A 17,040-nucleotide genomic window follows, 5' to 3' on the forward strand; every position below is an offset into this window, starting at 1 on the left:
CCAAAATGTCATTGGCAACAAGGGCACACTGTTGACTCATATCCAGCTTCTCATCCACTGTAACCCCTAAGTCCTTTTCTTCAGAACTGCTGCCTAGCCACTTAAATCTGTCATATAAAAGATGGAAAACAATTGTAAGAACAGTAGGACAATGGGATAAAATGCCCAGAGAAGTCGTGGAAGCTCCTTCACTGGAAGTTTTCAAAAGGAGGCTGGATAGCCATATGTCTTGGATGCTTTAGACAAAACCAATTCCGCATCGTGGCCGGGGTTAGACTAGATGATCCTTGCGGTCCATTCTAACCCTAGTGTTCTATGATTCTATGTAGAAGTACCGAGTGTCACAAAGGACGTACAGGAGTGCAGGGAATCTATGCATTACTTTAGTTTGGGATCTACAGCACATTTTGCATATTGAAAGACTTGTATTATTTTGAAAGAAAAAATATGTTTGTTTTTCTGACAAGCTTAAGAAACAGAACATTAGGTTTACTTTGCATTTTGAGTTTAGTGTTAATCAGACTGAGCACAAATTACTGGTAGATTGTAGGTGTCACTATAATACCTTAAACAAACTCAGTGTTTAATCCTTTGTCAATAAGCATTCTGTGGTAATGGGTGGTTGGGAGAAGAACATGTGTAAATTGGAGTCAGTGGGGTGTGGGCTGGTTCTCCAGTTTTGTGAGATCACAGGGCCTTTGCTTTGTTTAGTTCTGAAATGCAAGACTCTGAGTAGTTAGTAGATCTGGAAGATGAATCAAGAGTTGTGTACAGGAAAGGAGATGAAAGAGAAAAGTGGCAGTTGATGATTGGGGAAGTCTGCAGAGACAGCTCCCTTAATGAAGTAAGGTAAAACCTGTTCACCAAATTTGTAATTGAAATCACACTTTTCTTTTGCAGACCAACTCCAGACCGAACTTCGTAAGTTCTCTTTGATTTCTCACCTGCTACTATCCTTCAGAATAATGTTATAAATCAAAGCAGATAATTCTTCTGTTGATTTTATCTTTGACTGTATGTAAGAGGCTGGCAGAAATTTTCTATGAGGTTACTATTTTCATGGTGTATTTTTTTTTCATGATATGGTGTGTGTTAGTAATTGGTGAAATCATTTTGAGTTGCTAAAATTTATCTATTTTAAGTGTTGCACTCTATAATGTCAGATTCTGAGCCACATTGCATCTTCTTCATGCTGCACTAACTACACAAATGTCCCCAAAAATCAATGGATCTGAGCTCTAGGAGTTTCATTATTCCTTCTCCCTACACACAAAGTTTCACTGAGAGTTCTTTAGCTGCAGCTCCGGACCGCTATTACAACCTTGAGCCCAGTGATTAGGGCACTCAGGTGAGAGGTGGGAAATGCAGGTTCAAATCTCTAATCCACTACAGATATAGGGTAAGAACTGGGTTGCCCACATCCTGGGTGAGTGCTGTAACCAGGGGCCCTGGTTAGACATGGCTTTTCTGTGTATGTAGGAGGATCTTGAGCTGAGAAGAGCAGTTACATTCTTTGTCCATTTTTTAACAAAAGAACAATTCTGTTCCAAGTAACCCTGTGACCATCTCTGCTAATTTCCATAGGAGCTATTTGTGCTTATCTGAGGCTGAGTGTAGTCTATTTGTGAATGCTGAAACATTGATTTGTTTGTCAGAAACACTGAAGGAAAAATATGGTAGGTATGGGATTGCCCACTGGTTTCACCCAAATAAAATAAAATGAAATAAACAAAAGTATAAATAAACAGAAAGAAAAGAAAATAAGAGAAAACCTCTACAACTGAAAAAAATGTAATATATTTCTTAGCTCAGAAATGTCTTTTACTGCCTAGGGATCACATTTTTTTTGTTACACTTACCATTTGTTGGGCATCTCCCACTTCAGAGAGCTTTCCCCTGATTTTCAGAAGAGTGAGCTCCCACAACTCCAAATTAAGTCAACCGGAGATATACGTTGTCTGGACACAGGAGATCTCAAATTACATATTAACAATCTGTATACACTATTGAAAATTTACTTTGAGATGTGCAACAGCAAAAGGGAGCTCATCTTAGGCCTTGGCTACACTTGCAGCTGTTGTGCAGCGCTGTGAGGTAAACCTGTCTTCATACAGCTGAGTAGGGAAAAGCGCTGCAGTCTGTCCACTGATAGCTGACAGCACAGTGGTGTGGCCACACTTGCAACATTTGCAGCAGTGTTGGGAGCGGTGCATTATGGGCAGCTATCCCAGCATTCATGTGGCTGCAACGTGCTTTTCAAAATGGGGGGGGGTGGATTGTGACAGGGAGTGTGGGGGGAGAGAGAGTGCTTTTTGGAGCATGTCAGCTCTTTGTTGTGCAAGTTCCGAACTCCCAGCCCCCTGCTCATTCATTTACTCACTCAAAGCAAGCTGCAAACTGTTTGCTTTTCTCTGTGGTACAAGCTTTGAAACCGACACTTCCGCATTCCTGCAGCCGGTCACAACAATGGAGAGGATTGGCCACTTGACAAGGTGATTAGTACAGCGCTGCAAGCGTTTACACTCACACCCGTGAGTCTTAGCCACTCCGCTGCAGATGTTATTCCTCTCGGAGATGTGGAATACCTGCAGTGGTGTACCCAGGGAGATACAGCGCTGTAAGTGCCCTACCAGTGTGGACGGGGAGTGAGTTACAGCACCGGGGGAGGCTTTACAGCGCTGTAACTTGCAAGTGTAGCCAAGGCCTTAGACTCTGAACAGGTCTTTCTATTTTACTGTGGGGTCATGTGGGTACCCATAGCAATGCCACTGACTTGAAGGTATAAATTGTCCCCAAATCTGAAGTAGTTGTGGGTGAGGACAAAGTCACAAAGCTCAGCCACCAGGCGTGCTGTGGCCTCATCAGGGTTACTGTTCCTGACAGCTTGTAGTCCATCCTCATGTGGAATATTGGTGTAAAGTGCTTCTACATCCATGGTGGCCAGGATGGTGTTTTCAGGAAGAACACCAATGCATTGAACTTATACCTTCAAGTCAGTGGCACTGTTATGGATACCCGCATGACCCCACAGTATGCCAACACTTTTATGGCTGACTTAGAACAACGCTTCCTCAGCTCTCGTCCCCTAGTGCCCCTCCTCTACTTGCGCTACATTGATGACATCTTCATCATATGGACCCATGGAAAGGAGGCCCTTGAAGAATTCCACCTGGACTTCAACAATTTCCACCCCACCATCAACCTCAGTCTGGACCAGTCCACACAAGAGATCCACTTCCTGGACACTACAGTGCAAATAAGTGATGGTCACATAAACACCACCTTATACCGGAAACCTACTTACCACTATACGTACCTACATGCCTCCAGCTTCCATCCAAGACACATCACACGATCCATTGTCTACAGCCAAGCCCTAAGATACAACCGAATTTGCTCCAACCCCTCAGACAGAGACAAACACCTACAAGATCTTTATCAAGAATTCTTAAATCTACAATACCCACCTGGGGAAGTGAGGAAACAGATTGATAGAGGAAGATGGGTACCCAGAAATCGCTTAGTACAGGACAGGCCCAACAAGGACAATAACAGAACACCACTGTCCATCACATACAGCCCCCAGCTAAAACCTCTCCAGCGCATTATCCACGATCTACAACCTATCCTGGAAAATGATCCCTCACTCTCACAGACCTTGGAAGGCAGGCCAGTCCTCACTTACAGACAACCCCCCAACTTGAAGCAAATACTCACCAGCAACTACACACCACACCACAGAAACACCAACCCAGGAACCAATCCCTGTAGCAAACCTCGTTGCCTACTCTGTCCCCATATCTACTCTGGCAACACCATCAGAGGACCCAACCACATCAGCCACACCATCAAGGGCTCATTCACCTGCACATCTACTAATGTTATATATGCCTGTTATATATATATATATAGGGGGAGGGATAGCTCAGTGGTTTGAGCATTGGCCTGTTAAACCCAGGGTTGTGAGTTCAATCCTTGAGGGGGCCACTTGGGCATCTGGGGCAAAATCAGTACTTGGTCCTGCTAGTGAAGGCAGGGGGCTGGACTTGATGACCTTTCAAGGTCCCTTCCAGTTCTAGGAGATGGGATATCTCCATAAAATGCCAACATGTGCCAGCAATGCCCCTCTGCCATGTACATTGGCCAAACCAGACAGTCCCTCTGCAAAAGAATAAATGGACACAAATCGGACATCAGGAATGGTAACATACAAAAGCCAGTAAGTGAACACTTCAATCTCCCTGGTCATTCTATTACAGATTTAAAAGTCACTATCATTGAACAAAAAAACTTCAGAACCAGACTTCAAAGAGAAACAGCAGAACTAAAATTCATTTGCAAATTTAACACCATTAATCTGGGCTTGAATAGGGACTGGGAGTGGCTGGTTCATTACAGAAGCAGCTTTTTCTCTCCTGGAATTGACACCTCCTCATCTATTATTGGGAGTGGACTACATCCACCCTGATTGAATTGGCCCTGTCAACACTGGTTCTCCACTTGCGAAGTAACTCCCTGCTCTCCCTGTGTCAGTATATAATGCCTGCATCTGTAACTTTCACTCTATGCATCTGAAGAAGTGAGGTTTTTACCCATGAAAGCTTATGCCTAAATAAATCTGTTAGTCTTTAAGGTGCCACCAGACTCCTCGTTGTTTTTGTGGAATAGTAGCTCTTTAAATAAAAAAAAAAAATGCTTTCTGTCAGATTCTGAGCCACACTGCAACTTCTTCATGCTGCTCTAACTACATGAATGTCCCCCAAAATCAATGGATCTGAGCTCTAGGGGTTTCCCCTAGCATTAGGGAACCTTTGTTTGGTGTACAGGCACTATACATGCTCCTATATCACCTCCTTCTGGCCCAGTGCAAGGTGTTTGTCCCGAAAAAGGGGGGCATGGCTCCGCATTCATACAATCTGTCTTCTGCACTACTCCAGGGATCTATTGGTAACGAAAACAGTTTAAAAGATCCTTCAAGCTGTTGTACTGGTCACAATTGGAACATCCCACTGCAGAGAAAGCTCAGAATTGGAGGATAGGATGCAAACAGAACCTTTCATTACTCCTTCTCCTTAACACCATTTACTTGTATTTGTTGGTACCACAGTAGTTTCTTCAAGACACCAAGGCTTTAAGCTGTAGCCAATATGGTGTGGTAACGGGGGCTGGGAGATGGGAATTGGTAAAAAGGAGTCATTGGGTGAGTCTGCAGTTATGTGCGAACACAGGGCTTATTTTCTTTTTTTGGGGGGTGGGGTTAGTTATGGAATGCAAGATTCTGAATTGTTACTAGATCTGGGTGATGGATCAGGTGTGGTGTGTAGGAAAGAGAAAACTGGCAGCTGATGATTGGTTGTTCACCAATCTCTAATGGAAACCGTACTGTTCTTTTGCAGACCAACTCCAGAATGAACTTGGTAAGTTCTCTTTCATTTCTCAACTGCTGCTATCCTTCAGAAGAATGTTCCGAAATGAAAACAGATATTTCTTCATTTCATTGCCTTTGCTCAATTCAAGGAGGGTGAATTACTTTGCAGATTTCTTTTAAACCCCATAAGGGAACTGTGATGAGTTTCTCTCACACCAAGTTGATTTATTGCCCTAGAATAATTGTATTTGTTTCCTCTGTGGTCTAAAATTGAAGGACGGATTTTCCAGAATCACTGGAAATTATGGACATTCCATAATGGTATGCCTCCTGCTCCGTTAATTTTATCATTGAGTGTTTGTAGGAGGCTAGCAGAAATTTTCTATGGGATTATTTTTTTTCATGATAGGATATGGTGTGTGTTAGTCATTGGGAAAATCATTTTGAGTTGATAAAATTATATCTATTTTAAAGGTTGCACATGACTGTGGAATAGTTGCTCTTTGAATTAAAAAAAAATGTTAGATTCTGATCCACATTGTAGCTTCTTCATGCTGCTCTTACTACACAAATGTCCACAAAGATCAATGGAACTGAGCTCTAGCGATATCCCCTTGCACTGGGGAATCTTTGTATAGTGTACAAGCACTATACATTCTCCTATATCAGCTCCTTCTGGCCTAGTGCAAGGTGTTTGGCCAGGAAAAAGGGGGCATGGCTTGGCAGCAATACTACGTGCCTTCTGTATTTACCATGGGATTTGCTGGTAATGATAATAGTTTAGAGAATCCTTTAAGATGATGTATTCTGCATGGTGGGAATATTCCACTGAGGAGCCAGCTCAGAATTGAAGTGTAGGATGGAAACAGAATCCTTCATTACTCCTCTTCCCACCCCCTCCCAAAGTGTCACTGAGTGTTCTTTAGCCACTGCTCTGGACCTCCCTTATAACCTTCAGCCCAGTGATTAGGATTGGGAGGTGGGAAAGTCAAGTTCTAATCCCTACTGTACCTCAGGCTGAGGGTGAGAGCTAGGTCTCCCCCATTCTGGGTGAGTGCTGTAACCACTGGGTTAAAGGTTAAAAGGGAGATTGTCCTCCTCTCCAGCCATTTTGTGTGCAGATAGGCACACACTGCTGCTTTTCTTTTGAGATGCGGCTTAGGCACCTCCCTCCAGCGCAGACTGAGGTGCCGAACTCCCTGAGGGGGCAGGGCTTAGCATATCCCATTCATTAAATTAAATGGCACCCTGCTTAGTGCACTGGCTTTTGTGGAACCCATTGTTAAGCACCTATCTCTTCACCATGCCAGCTAGCATCATTGTGGGAGACTTGATGAGAAAGCGAGAAACCATGATCATGTTTAATCAGATCTACATTTATTAAAGTCTTTTCATATAGAAAATCACAACTAATATAACTGTTGCATAAATGGAAATGGCTAGAAAAAACAAAGTGTCCAGCACCAGTATTTCTAATTCTTTCATATTCATATGGAATCCTGAAGAAGTGCAGTGGTGTCCGGCTGTTATTGAGGGTCAGGAAATGAAGACCTCCAGGAAACGATGACCTCCAGCCATCTGCCAGATCCTATTCATAATAAGTTATGCATATAGGGTTGACCTCACATGTCCATCTTTGAGAGTGTCACTCTGATATTCTCGGGGGACTCTTCACATGATAGGGCACATGGATATTTCTTCTTTTAACTTGTTAACATTTATGTAACTTGATCACCATAGTAACATGTGGATACCTTAAGGATGTCTCTAACATTACACCCTAGATACCAGCAGTTAGTTTGTGGTTTCCTCAGACATTATTATCCAAACTCAGCAGTTATTTTTCAAAAAATCAGCATACAAACATAGACACAAGCTCAACAGATTTATTATTAACTTACTTATGCTCATATTTGTATACTATGACTTATCCTAAGTCCTAAGGCCTAATTTGGCTAAACTAAATATTTTACAGGACTAAGCCTGTAGGTTTCTTGCATTTCAGCTTTAAATCTTGCAATATTGGTTAACCCATTACTATCATATAATAGATTAATTTATTAATTACAAGCTACACCATGCAGTGAATAAGGAGGCTGGCACCTAACTGAGGCCTTGTAAATTCCATTGCATGGCTAGGAGCCTAAAAGTGATATGTTGCTGTAAGGGGACAGTTGGCCCCTCACTAAAACTTGGTGGGTTTGTTTGGCTGGCCGCTCCCCATGGCAGGAGAGAGGAGGGGGCCAAGGAGGAGTCAGGACCCTGGGATTGAGAGGACCTCTGGCCAATCAGAGAACTCTGGAACAGGGCCACTCTGAAGTATCCCACAGCCCAAGTCATTCTGATTGATCAGACAGCGGGGCCAATCAGGGAGCTCACCTCAGGTCCCAGCCTCTGTGCATGCTGGGAAAGGAGACAGTGAGAGCAGCAGCAGGGGAGAGTAGCTGGGGGGAAGGCGAGGGAGAAAAGAGCCACATGAAAGAGTGGGGAGTGGCCAAGTGAGCTGGCGGGGGTCAGCCCTGAGAGAAGAAAACCTCCATGACACAGTGACAGACCCAGCCTTTCAGGGCCCTCCATAGGTCAGTGAACCCAGCACCAGAGACAGGACTGCAGGCATGGGTCAAGGGGTGGTAATGGAGTCGGGGAGAGGGATGGTGAGGGAGGCAAGGCCAGGGTCAATGAAGATGGTGGGGCAAGGAAAAATGTGGGCAGGGCAAGTGGCAGTGAGGGGTCTGGGAGGGATGGGGTAAAGTGTGGGGAGGAGGATGGGGCAAGGGACTGGCTAAGGGGTAGTGAGGGAATGAGGCCAGGGTTGCTGAGAGAGTGTGGCTGCTGAGCAGGGTGAGGGGCAGTGAGCAAGGCAGCATCAGGGGCGATGAGCGGGTGGGGTGAGGGGTGGTGATTGGTTGGGGCTGGTGAATGGGGTTGGGGTCAGTCAGGGTGGAAGGGCCAGGGGCTGTGAAGGGTGGGGCCCCACCATGACATGGGGACAAACCTAGCCAGGCTGAGCCCCATGGAGGGAAGAGAAACTACCACCAGAGACAAGGGCTACAAGGAGGGGCTGGGGAATCAGGGCTCGCTGTGAGGGAGCAGAGACAGGCACAGAGACTCAGCAAGGGGAAGTGTGTGGGGTAGCTTGGGGGGCCCAAACTGTGGGCTCCCAGAAATCCCCAGTACTGCCTTGAGACTCACGATGACTGGCCCAGCTTGGGGGGTTCCCGGAAGCCCCTGAGCCAGGAAAAGGTGCAAGTCCTGTGGGGTGACTGAAATCCAGTCTGCAGAGGATTGTCAGATCTGGTCCCAAGGCAAGGCCCTACGTTAGCCATGCATCGACCAAACAAAGGTGCTCCACCTCTCAGCAGGCTGGGGAGTCTGGAGATCAGAGGAAGATGGGGTCCCCCCCTCATTTCTCTCCTTTTCAGTTGACCCTTGGCTACAGGGGAGTATGGAGAGACATTGCTGTGGTAATTTGTGTAACACCATAACCAAGTGGATGGGGCATTAACCCCATCACACACCCTTCTGGGGCTATCAAACCAAGGAGCCAAGTTTCATCACCACACAGAAGAAACTGTTACTGTTTAACGTGTGTTGGTTTGTGTTTATATGTAGAATCATAGAAGATTAGGATTGGAAGACACCTCAGGAGGTCATCTAGTCCAACCACCTACTCAAAGCAGGACCAACCCCAACTAAATCATCCCAGTCAGGGCTTTGTCAAAGTGGGCCTTCAAATCCTCTAAGGATGGAGATTCCATCACCTCCCTAGGTAACCCATTCCAGTGCTTCACCACCCTCCTAGTGATATAGTGTTTCCTAATATCCAACCTAAACCTCCCCCACAACTGCAACTTGAGACCATTGCTCCTTGTTCTGTGATCTGCCATTCCAGAGAACAGCCTAGCTACATCTTCTTTGGAACTCTCTTTCAGGTAGTTGATGGCTGCTATCAAATCCCCCCTCACTCTTTTCTTCTGCAGACTAAATAATCCCAGTTCCCTCAGCCTCTCCTCATAAGTCATGTGCCCCAGCCCCCTAATCATTTTCATTGCCCTCCGCTGGACTCTCTCAAATTTGTCCATATCGTTTCTGTAGTGGGGGGGCCCAAAACTGGAGGCAATACTCCAGATGTGGCCTCACCAGTGCTGAATAGAGGGGAATAATCACTTCCCTCGATCTGCTGGCAATGTTACTAATACAGCCCAAAATACCATTAGCCTTCTTGGCAACAAGGGCACACTGTTGACTCATATCCAGCTTCTTGTCCATTGTAATCCCCACGTCCTTTTCTGCAGAACTGCTGCTTAGCCGGTCGGTTCCCAGCCTGTTTCAGTGCATGGGATTCTTCCATCCCATATGCAGGACTCTGCACTTGTCCTTGTTGAACCTCATCAGATTTCTTTTGGCCCAATCCTCCAATTTGTCTAGGTCACTCTGGACCCTATTCCTACCCTCTAGCATATCTACCTCTCCCTCCAGATTGGTCTCATCCATGAACTTGCTGAGGGTGCAATCCATCCCATCATCCAGATCATTAATGAAGATATTGAACAAAACTGGCCCCTGGACCTACCCCTGGGGCACTCCGCTTGATACCAGCTGCCAACTAGACATTGAGCCATTGATCACTACCTGTTGAGCCTGACAATCTAACCAGCTTTATATCCACCTTAGCGTCCATTCATCCAATCTATACTTTTTTAATTTGCTGGCAAGAATACTGTGGGAGACTGTATCAAAAGCTTTGCTAAAATCAAGATATATCATGTCCACTGCTTTCACCATATCCACAGAGCCAGTTATCTCATCATAGAAGGCAATCAGGTTGGTCAGGCATGACTTGCCTTTGGTGAATCCATGTTGACTGTTTCTGATCACATTCCTCTCCTCCAAGTGCTTTAAAATGGATTCTTTGAGGACCTGCTCCATTATTTTTCCAGGGACTGAGGTGAGGCTGACCTGTCTGTCGTTCCCCAGATTCTCCTTCACTTATTTAAAAATGGGCATTATATTTGTGTTTTACCAGTCGTCCTGGACCTTCCCCTATCACCACGAGTTTTCAGAGATAATGGCCAATGGCTCTGCAATTAAATCAGCCAACTCCCTCAGCACCCTCAGATGCATTGAATCCAGCCCCATGGATTTGTGCATGTCCAGCTTTTCTAAATAGTCCTTAACCTGTTCTTTCACCACTGAGGGCTGCTCACCTGTTCCCCATAATGTGTTGCCCAGTGCAGCAGTCTGAGAGCTGACCTTGTCTGTGAAGACTGAGGCAAACAAAAGCATTGAGTACTTCAGCTTTTTCCACATCACTTGTCACTAGGTTGCCTCCCAGATTCAGTAAGGTTCCCACACTTTCCCTGACCTTCTTCTTGTTGCTAACTTACCTGTAAAAACTCTTCTTGTTACCCTTCCCATCCCTTGCTAGCTGCAATTCCAATTGTGCTTTGGCGCTCCTGATTACACCCCTGCATTCTTGAGCAATATTTTTATACTCCTCCCTAGTCATCAGTCCAAGTTTTCCACTTCTTGTAAGCTTCGTTTTTGTGTTTAAGCTCACTGAAGATTTCTCTTTTAAGCCAAGTGGTCACCTGTCTTATTTGTTATTCTTTCTGCACATTGGAATGGTTTGTTCCTGCAACTCCAATAAAGGCTTCTTTAAAATACAGAGTGAATAGTTCAGTATGTTTCCCATCCAGGTGTAGGCAATGGTGTGACAATTGCTATTGTGTATTTTAAAACCTTTCAGCTGCTTAATATATTTTGGAAACCAGTTAACAAGTTTTCTCCCATTTTCAGGCTGTTCCTGAGAGAGAAAAATCTGTTCTATTTGAGTTGGCATTTTGTATGTGCCCTTTTTAACAGCTTAGATGTAGATAAAACTCCTACCCCAGTTAAGAGAATGTTACTTATCGGGAATCTATCTAGTAGCAGGGTGGAAGCACTCCAGCTCATAGAAAAATCCGACGTGGGTAAGAGGAGCAACTGGAGGGGAAATATTATGATGAGAGGGTGAGGCGATTTGGAAGCTACTTCATTACAGCCTCCATTGTTCAGACTCCATCACGGGGTCTCCCAAGCTACTGAGAGATCCCTGAAAAGGGAGGGTAATTGGTGATTGGGTTGCAGCCTTAAGCCCAATCCCAGTGTGTCCTGATGATCCAGTAGTCAAGGCCCTGCTTGTGTAGCCTCACTAGGTAGATTAGGGGAAAGAAAGACTCTTTGTGGACCTGGGTCCTAGTCCCCATCTCATTTGGTGCATATTGTCGCACCCAAACCAACAAATTAAATAATAATAGCAGTGTCCAAATTGTTGTTGGAGAGAATCTGGTGGTCTGAAACAGTGTGCGGGGGTGGAGGGAGTGTGAGGGAGTTTGGTTTGTGTAAGAAAAAGTTGAAAACATACCAGCACCCCAAAAAAGGCAGGTTACATGATGAAATGAGACATTGGCTTCTCTGCAGACCGACAGTGCACAACCCTTGCTCAGGTTTCTAATAATTGGAGTTCAGTAAAGCTCACATGTAGGTATGGTGTACTACGTCTATCAGGAACTTTTCCTGTGTGTATTTTAATATTCTACTGCCAGAGGCAGGAAAATCTTTAGTATGGGCCTCTTTTAATTCAATGTCTGTTATTTCTTATTCTGATTTCAGAATGGAGAAAGGCTCGTAATGAGACAGGTAACAGAATGCACATTTTTTCCAGTATTAAGAAATCATTGTCTTAATGCATTAACCAAACTAGAAACATATAATAAAATATTGTTATGCTGAGAACAAATCCTGAGATCCATACTCAATTTATACACAGTCTTTACTTAGGCAAAACTCCCATTTATATCAGGACCTGATTCTGACCTAGTACTAATTTCACACTTGTGTAACTTCATGGATCTATGTGAAGTCACTCCTAATTTGCACAGATGTGAGATCAGAATTAACCCTCACTGAGAGATGTGAGTAAGGACTGAGGAAATCCTAAATCGGGGCCTCAGGATTTGGAGCAGGGTAAAAGCACAGATAAGGTGGTGATGGTGACTCCATTAATCATACTAAGATGAGTAATGTTGACAGGGGTTATGAAGGTGGGTAGTTGTGACCAGGAGTGAAATATGTGGGATTGTGATGGCATTGATACTGATGAAGACAGTGGTGAAAAATTAGTAGAGGTGTTGACTTATGATTGATGGTGATGTTGGAAAAAAAGAATATGATACTGAGTGATGTTCATTAAGGGGATGATGAAAGACAGGTGCAATCATGGTGATTTATGGCAGATATGGATATGAGAATGTGACAGTAATTTGCATTTTATTGCAATATTCTTCTGATCATCTCCAAGCTCTTTCCAGCCCGATCTATCCCTCATTGAGTTTGGAAGTATACACAGTTTACAGAAAATGATTAAATTATTTGAAACTCATTGAATGGGTCAGTGTCACAGAGGGGAATAGAATTTATGAGTCCTAATTCTCAATATGCACCTCCAGCTAACCAACAAAACATTATTTTCATTACTAAAATAGTCCATTATAACACTGATAGTACAACTGTGAATGCAATGGGGAAGTATAATGATCCAACATAACAGGCACAGTAATTTTCTTCTCTATAGTCTGATTGTCTGTTCGAAGATTAATATTTCTTTTTTCCCAAGGTCCCAGTTCAGCAGGGTATTTAAGCAAGTACTAAACTTTAAGCACATATAAGGGTTTCACCTCATCTGAGCACATCTACTGGATCAGACCCCAAAGGCAGGCTAGGCAGGGCTGCACCTAGTTTATGAATCCTGCATGTGTTAAGTGCCAAGCTGCTGGGCAATGTCAGGAGTGAGGTGGCTGAGTGAAGGCCCAGCTGCCAAAGTTTAGGCACCTTGGGCACTTTAATGGTGGCTACTTAGGCGCTTAGGGAATTTATGTGCCTGCAAGATTAGGCAGAAGCTGAATAAGTGTTTTGTGAATTCCAGTGTTGCTAAATGTTGGATGAATTTGGCTATATCCCCCTGGAGAATGCCACCAAATAGTTCAGAATCACTTTCAGTTTTGTGTGAAATTCAGACAACTCTCATATCTGAAGAATTTCAATACAACAAAAACATTGCCAAGCAGGCTTCAATGAGGCAAAACTCCCACCTGAGAAGGGTGTACAGGATGGGGCCCACCCTGTAAACTTCCCTTATCCCAGCTTAGACTGACATTAGACCAGTGCTTTTGACAACCCAATCTCTCTTTTCAGATGACATCACTCTTGATGCCGGAACAGCCCACCCCAACCTCTCCTTTGCTGGGGATAAGAAGAGTTTGAAACATGAAGCCCAACCTCAAAAAGTTCCAGCAAATCCAGAGAGGTTTGATTCGACTGTCTGTGTGTTGGGTTTGATAGGATTCTCTTCTGGAAAGCACTACTGGGAGGTGGACGTTAAGCAGATCAGTGACTGGGACCTGGGAGTGGCCAAAGAATCAATACAGAGAAAAGGAAAACTTTCCTTATCCCCTAAAGAGGGATTCTGGGCTCTGGGTCTGAGTGGGAGAGATTATTGGGCAAAAACAGATCCATGGACCCAGGTCACGGTGCAGAAAAAGCCCCAGAAAATTGGAGTTTACCTTAATTACCAAGATGGGCGGGTGACCTTTTTCAATGTAACTGACAGGTCTGTGTTGTTCACATTTAATGATTGTTCATTCTCAGGAAAGGTTTATCCATTCTTTAAAAATTCCCACAAAGAAACAACAATGAGAGTTTGTTCAATTAAAGAAGAGTAATCAATTTAAAATGCCATGATGTTCCGTTTTCTTGACCGAACACAGCCAAAGCCCTGTGCTGCTTCATGGCACTGTTGACCAGACTGAATCAAAGTCACAGAACACTTTGCAGTTAGAAGAAAGGTGATTTGGAATAACATTCCCTGTGAAATTATAGTTACAAATATTGCTAATGCTGCAGAGGTGGATCCCCAAATAAGGAATGGAACTGTACTGGAGTCTCACAAACAGAGCTATTAATGATGAAAGTAATTTTTTTCATTGCTAACTTCCAGTTTATCTGGATTAGGTGTATTAGCAGCTAAGAGTAAGCAAATAATGTCCTATACTAATGTTTCTTTGCTAAACCGAATAACCAATCTTTGAGTCAGGTATAAATACAGATGGGGAATGCACCCGGTCTTGAGAAAGCTTGACCAGTTGCACTGCTGTCTTCAAGATGGGTTGGTAATTGATTGACTTTTCCTTTCTGTATTATGTTGTACTAATTTTGATTAATAATTTTTGATTAATTAAAGTTGATTGAGCCTAGTTATTTGGCATCTCATTATTGGTTTATGTCAAACCCATAACAATTTGCACTGATGTTTCTTTGGAAAATAAAAGATTACCTGTGTATTCAGGGGAGCTGGAACAATTTTTATAGTGGTCATGCTGAAAGCCATTGAACCAACTATAACCCTGTATATAATGGAAACCACTTCAAGCTAGGGGATGCGACAGAACTGCCTGGATCCCCGCACCCCTAGTTCCAGCACCTATGCTGTATATTGTTTGTGGTGCCATCATATCTGTATGTTTTCCAAAAATTAGTGTTCAGCCTCTTGGCAATTATCGATATCTTTAACCTGTGTAACCTTTTCAGAACATGATGTTTCTGACACAGAATATGAGGATTTTACTGAGGAAAACAGAGCCCCGTTTCATATCATTGGTTTTGGAAACACTATAACACCAAGCTTATTACTAAATTTCAGATGAATGTCTGACTAATAACCATAATCTGGGTCTATAGTCAGCAGAATAAATCTATTTGCATATGTCCCTCCCCCTGTCAGCAGGGATCACAGGAGCTCAGCTCCTGCCAGCACTGGCCAGTAGCCTTTAAAAACATTTTCACACTTCACAAGTAAATACAGTTCAGAGAAGGTGGGTAGCCATCCTGTTGTTCTTCTGATACAGAGGATGTTCCACCTATGGATGCAGCTATAGCACATCCTTCTTTCCATAGCATCTGTTGATAGATGTTCGGCTGTGTGTGTGTTTGTTCGCTCTGTATGCTGCCCCAGCTCTGCGCAGATAGCAGAGACAGCAGACTTTGATTGAACTCCCCAATAAATCCACAGACTTGGTCTTCAGCTAAGGAACTTGGTCAGGTTTATTGCCGATGAAGAACAGTGCTAATGCCCTGGCTCAGTGATTACAGGTACACTAACACATGTATGCTCGTGACAATGAACCAGCTCAGTTACTGGCGGGATTTTCCACTATCCCCTCGGTTAGACCTTGACACCCCTTTATGATACCTCTTTACACCCATATACAAACAAGTTATGCATTGCCCCCTTACTTATCTAGGTGCCACCCTCTAACATATCTATGTGCCACCCGTTACCTTGTACATGTTGGTTCGATCAAAACATCTCCATTCATCCTGCTGTCATCCTGATCTTATCTTTAAGATGGGTCAATGTGTTCCTGTTATTTTTGGAGAATATGCTGATATCAGGGTGTTCTAGTACGACCCTCCTGGAATGTGTTTGCATGCATGGCCTGTGCCTAGCACCTCTTAGGAATGTGTGTTTCTGTAATATCAGCCCTATTCTTGCCAGATTCTGTGAGCAGGCCCCCTTACAACCTGACTTTTCTTTATATCAGCAAAGCTTCAATCATTACTTTAGTTCAGTACTGGGGGGGTGATAGCTCAGTGGTTTGAGCATTGGCTTGCTAAACCCAGGGTTGTGAGTTCAATCCTTGAGGGGGCCATTTAGGGAACTGGGGTAAAAAGCTCTCTGGGGAATGGTCCTGCTTTGAGCAGGGGATTGGACTAGATGACCTCCTGAGGTCCCTTCCAACCCTGATATTCTATGATTCAGGTCTCTGATACATGGGCTTATGTTTCAGGCCCTCTTCCTAATACAGCATGTAGTGTACATACAAAGGTAGTCTCCCTATGATAGCAATAAATAACAGCCTAGATAGTGAGAGACACTTTAGGCAAGTGGAGTAAAGACACAAATGAAAGATGCCAGTATATACCCAAGTATATACACTACACCACTCTTTACTTGCCCAAGCTGTGCTGGAACCTTTCACTGACACTTGTAGCTACACACCACAGTGTGGATGTGCTAAGTTTTTCACTGCCAACTGTAACTACATGTCTGCTATATGGCACCGCCAGTGGCATATGGTGTAACAAACATGTGACTATCTCTATGTGATCTGCAGGGCACAGGTTCAGATACTCGTAGTTATGTACAGCACTCCAGATGGAAAAATACTATCAACCCGAGAGGAACTCATAGAACTGCTCCCCAAAACGACACTGGAATTCCCCATATTCCTTGTCCTCGGACACATCTACCTTCATTTACACAATACAGATTGTACCATAGTACTTGATCTCATTGTCAACATGGGACTTGCCAAGGCAGTCTCTGAACCGACTCTGTACCTGCAGATGTACATTCAATTATATCTTCAATCTAGGACTGGAAATTTGAGTTTTCAAAAGTGTACCACACTCCTGATCTGATCACCTCCTCATCCAGGCAGAGGTCAGAGATTTCCATCCTTTCCACCTCGGTAGCAAACATTCAAAGCTCGTCACCCCTGAAGACTCCTGAACTCTAAGTTTTCAACTTATCCTAAGAGACCAAGCTCCACAATTACAAGGCCAAGGTGCTG

At 43.9% G+C, this 17,040-nt stretch overlaps 1 protein-coding gene across 3 annotated transcripts in view; it reads left to right on the forward strand.

Annotated features, from left to right (window-relative positions):
* The window catches only part of LOC117870356 (butyrophilin subfamily 1 member A1-like), a 102,067-nt gene extending 87,402 nt beyond the window's left edge, over nt 1–14,665 (forward strand). For all 3 annotated transcript variants that reach the window (XM_034757495.1, XM_034757497.1, XM_034757496.1), the window contains 4 exons: nt 901–921; nt 5,397–5,417; nt 12,023–12,049; nt 13,604–14,665. In XM_034757495.1, coding sequence (XP_034613386.1) covers nt 901–921; nt 5,397–5,417; nt 12,023–12,049; nt 13,604–14,130 — 596 coding nt within the window. In that variant the 3' untranslated portion in view covers nt 14,131–14,665. The remainder of the gene's footprint in view (nt 1–900; nt 922–5,396; nt 5,418–12,022; nt 12,050–13,603) is intronic.
* Nucleotides 14,666–17,040: the final 2,375 nt, after the last annotated feature.

This window comes from Trachemys scripta, unplaced genomic scaffold (genome assembly GCF_013100865.1).
Source record: "Trachemys scripta elegans isolate TJP31775 unplaced genomic scaffold, CAS_Tse_1.0 scaffold_26, whole genome shotgun sequence".
Lineage (NCBI taxonomy): Eukaryota > Metazoa > Chordata > Testudines > Emydidae > Trachemys > Trachemys scripta.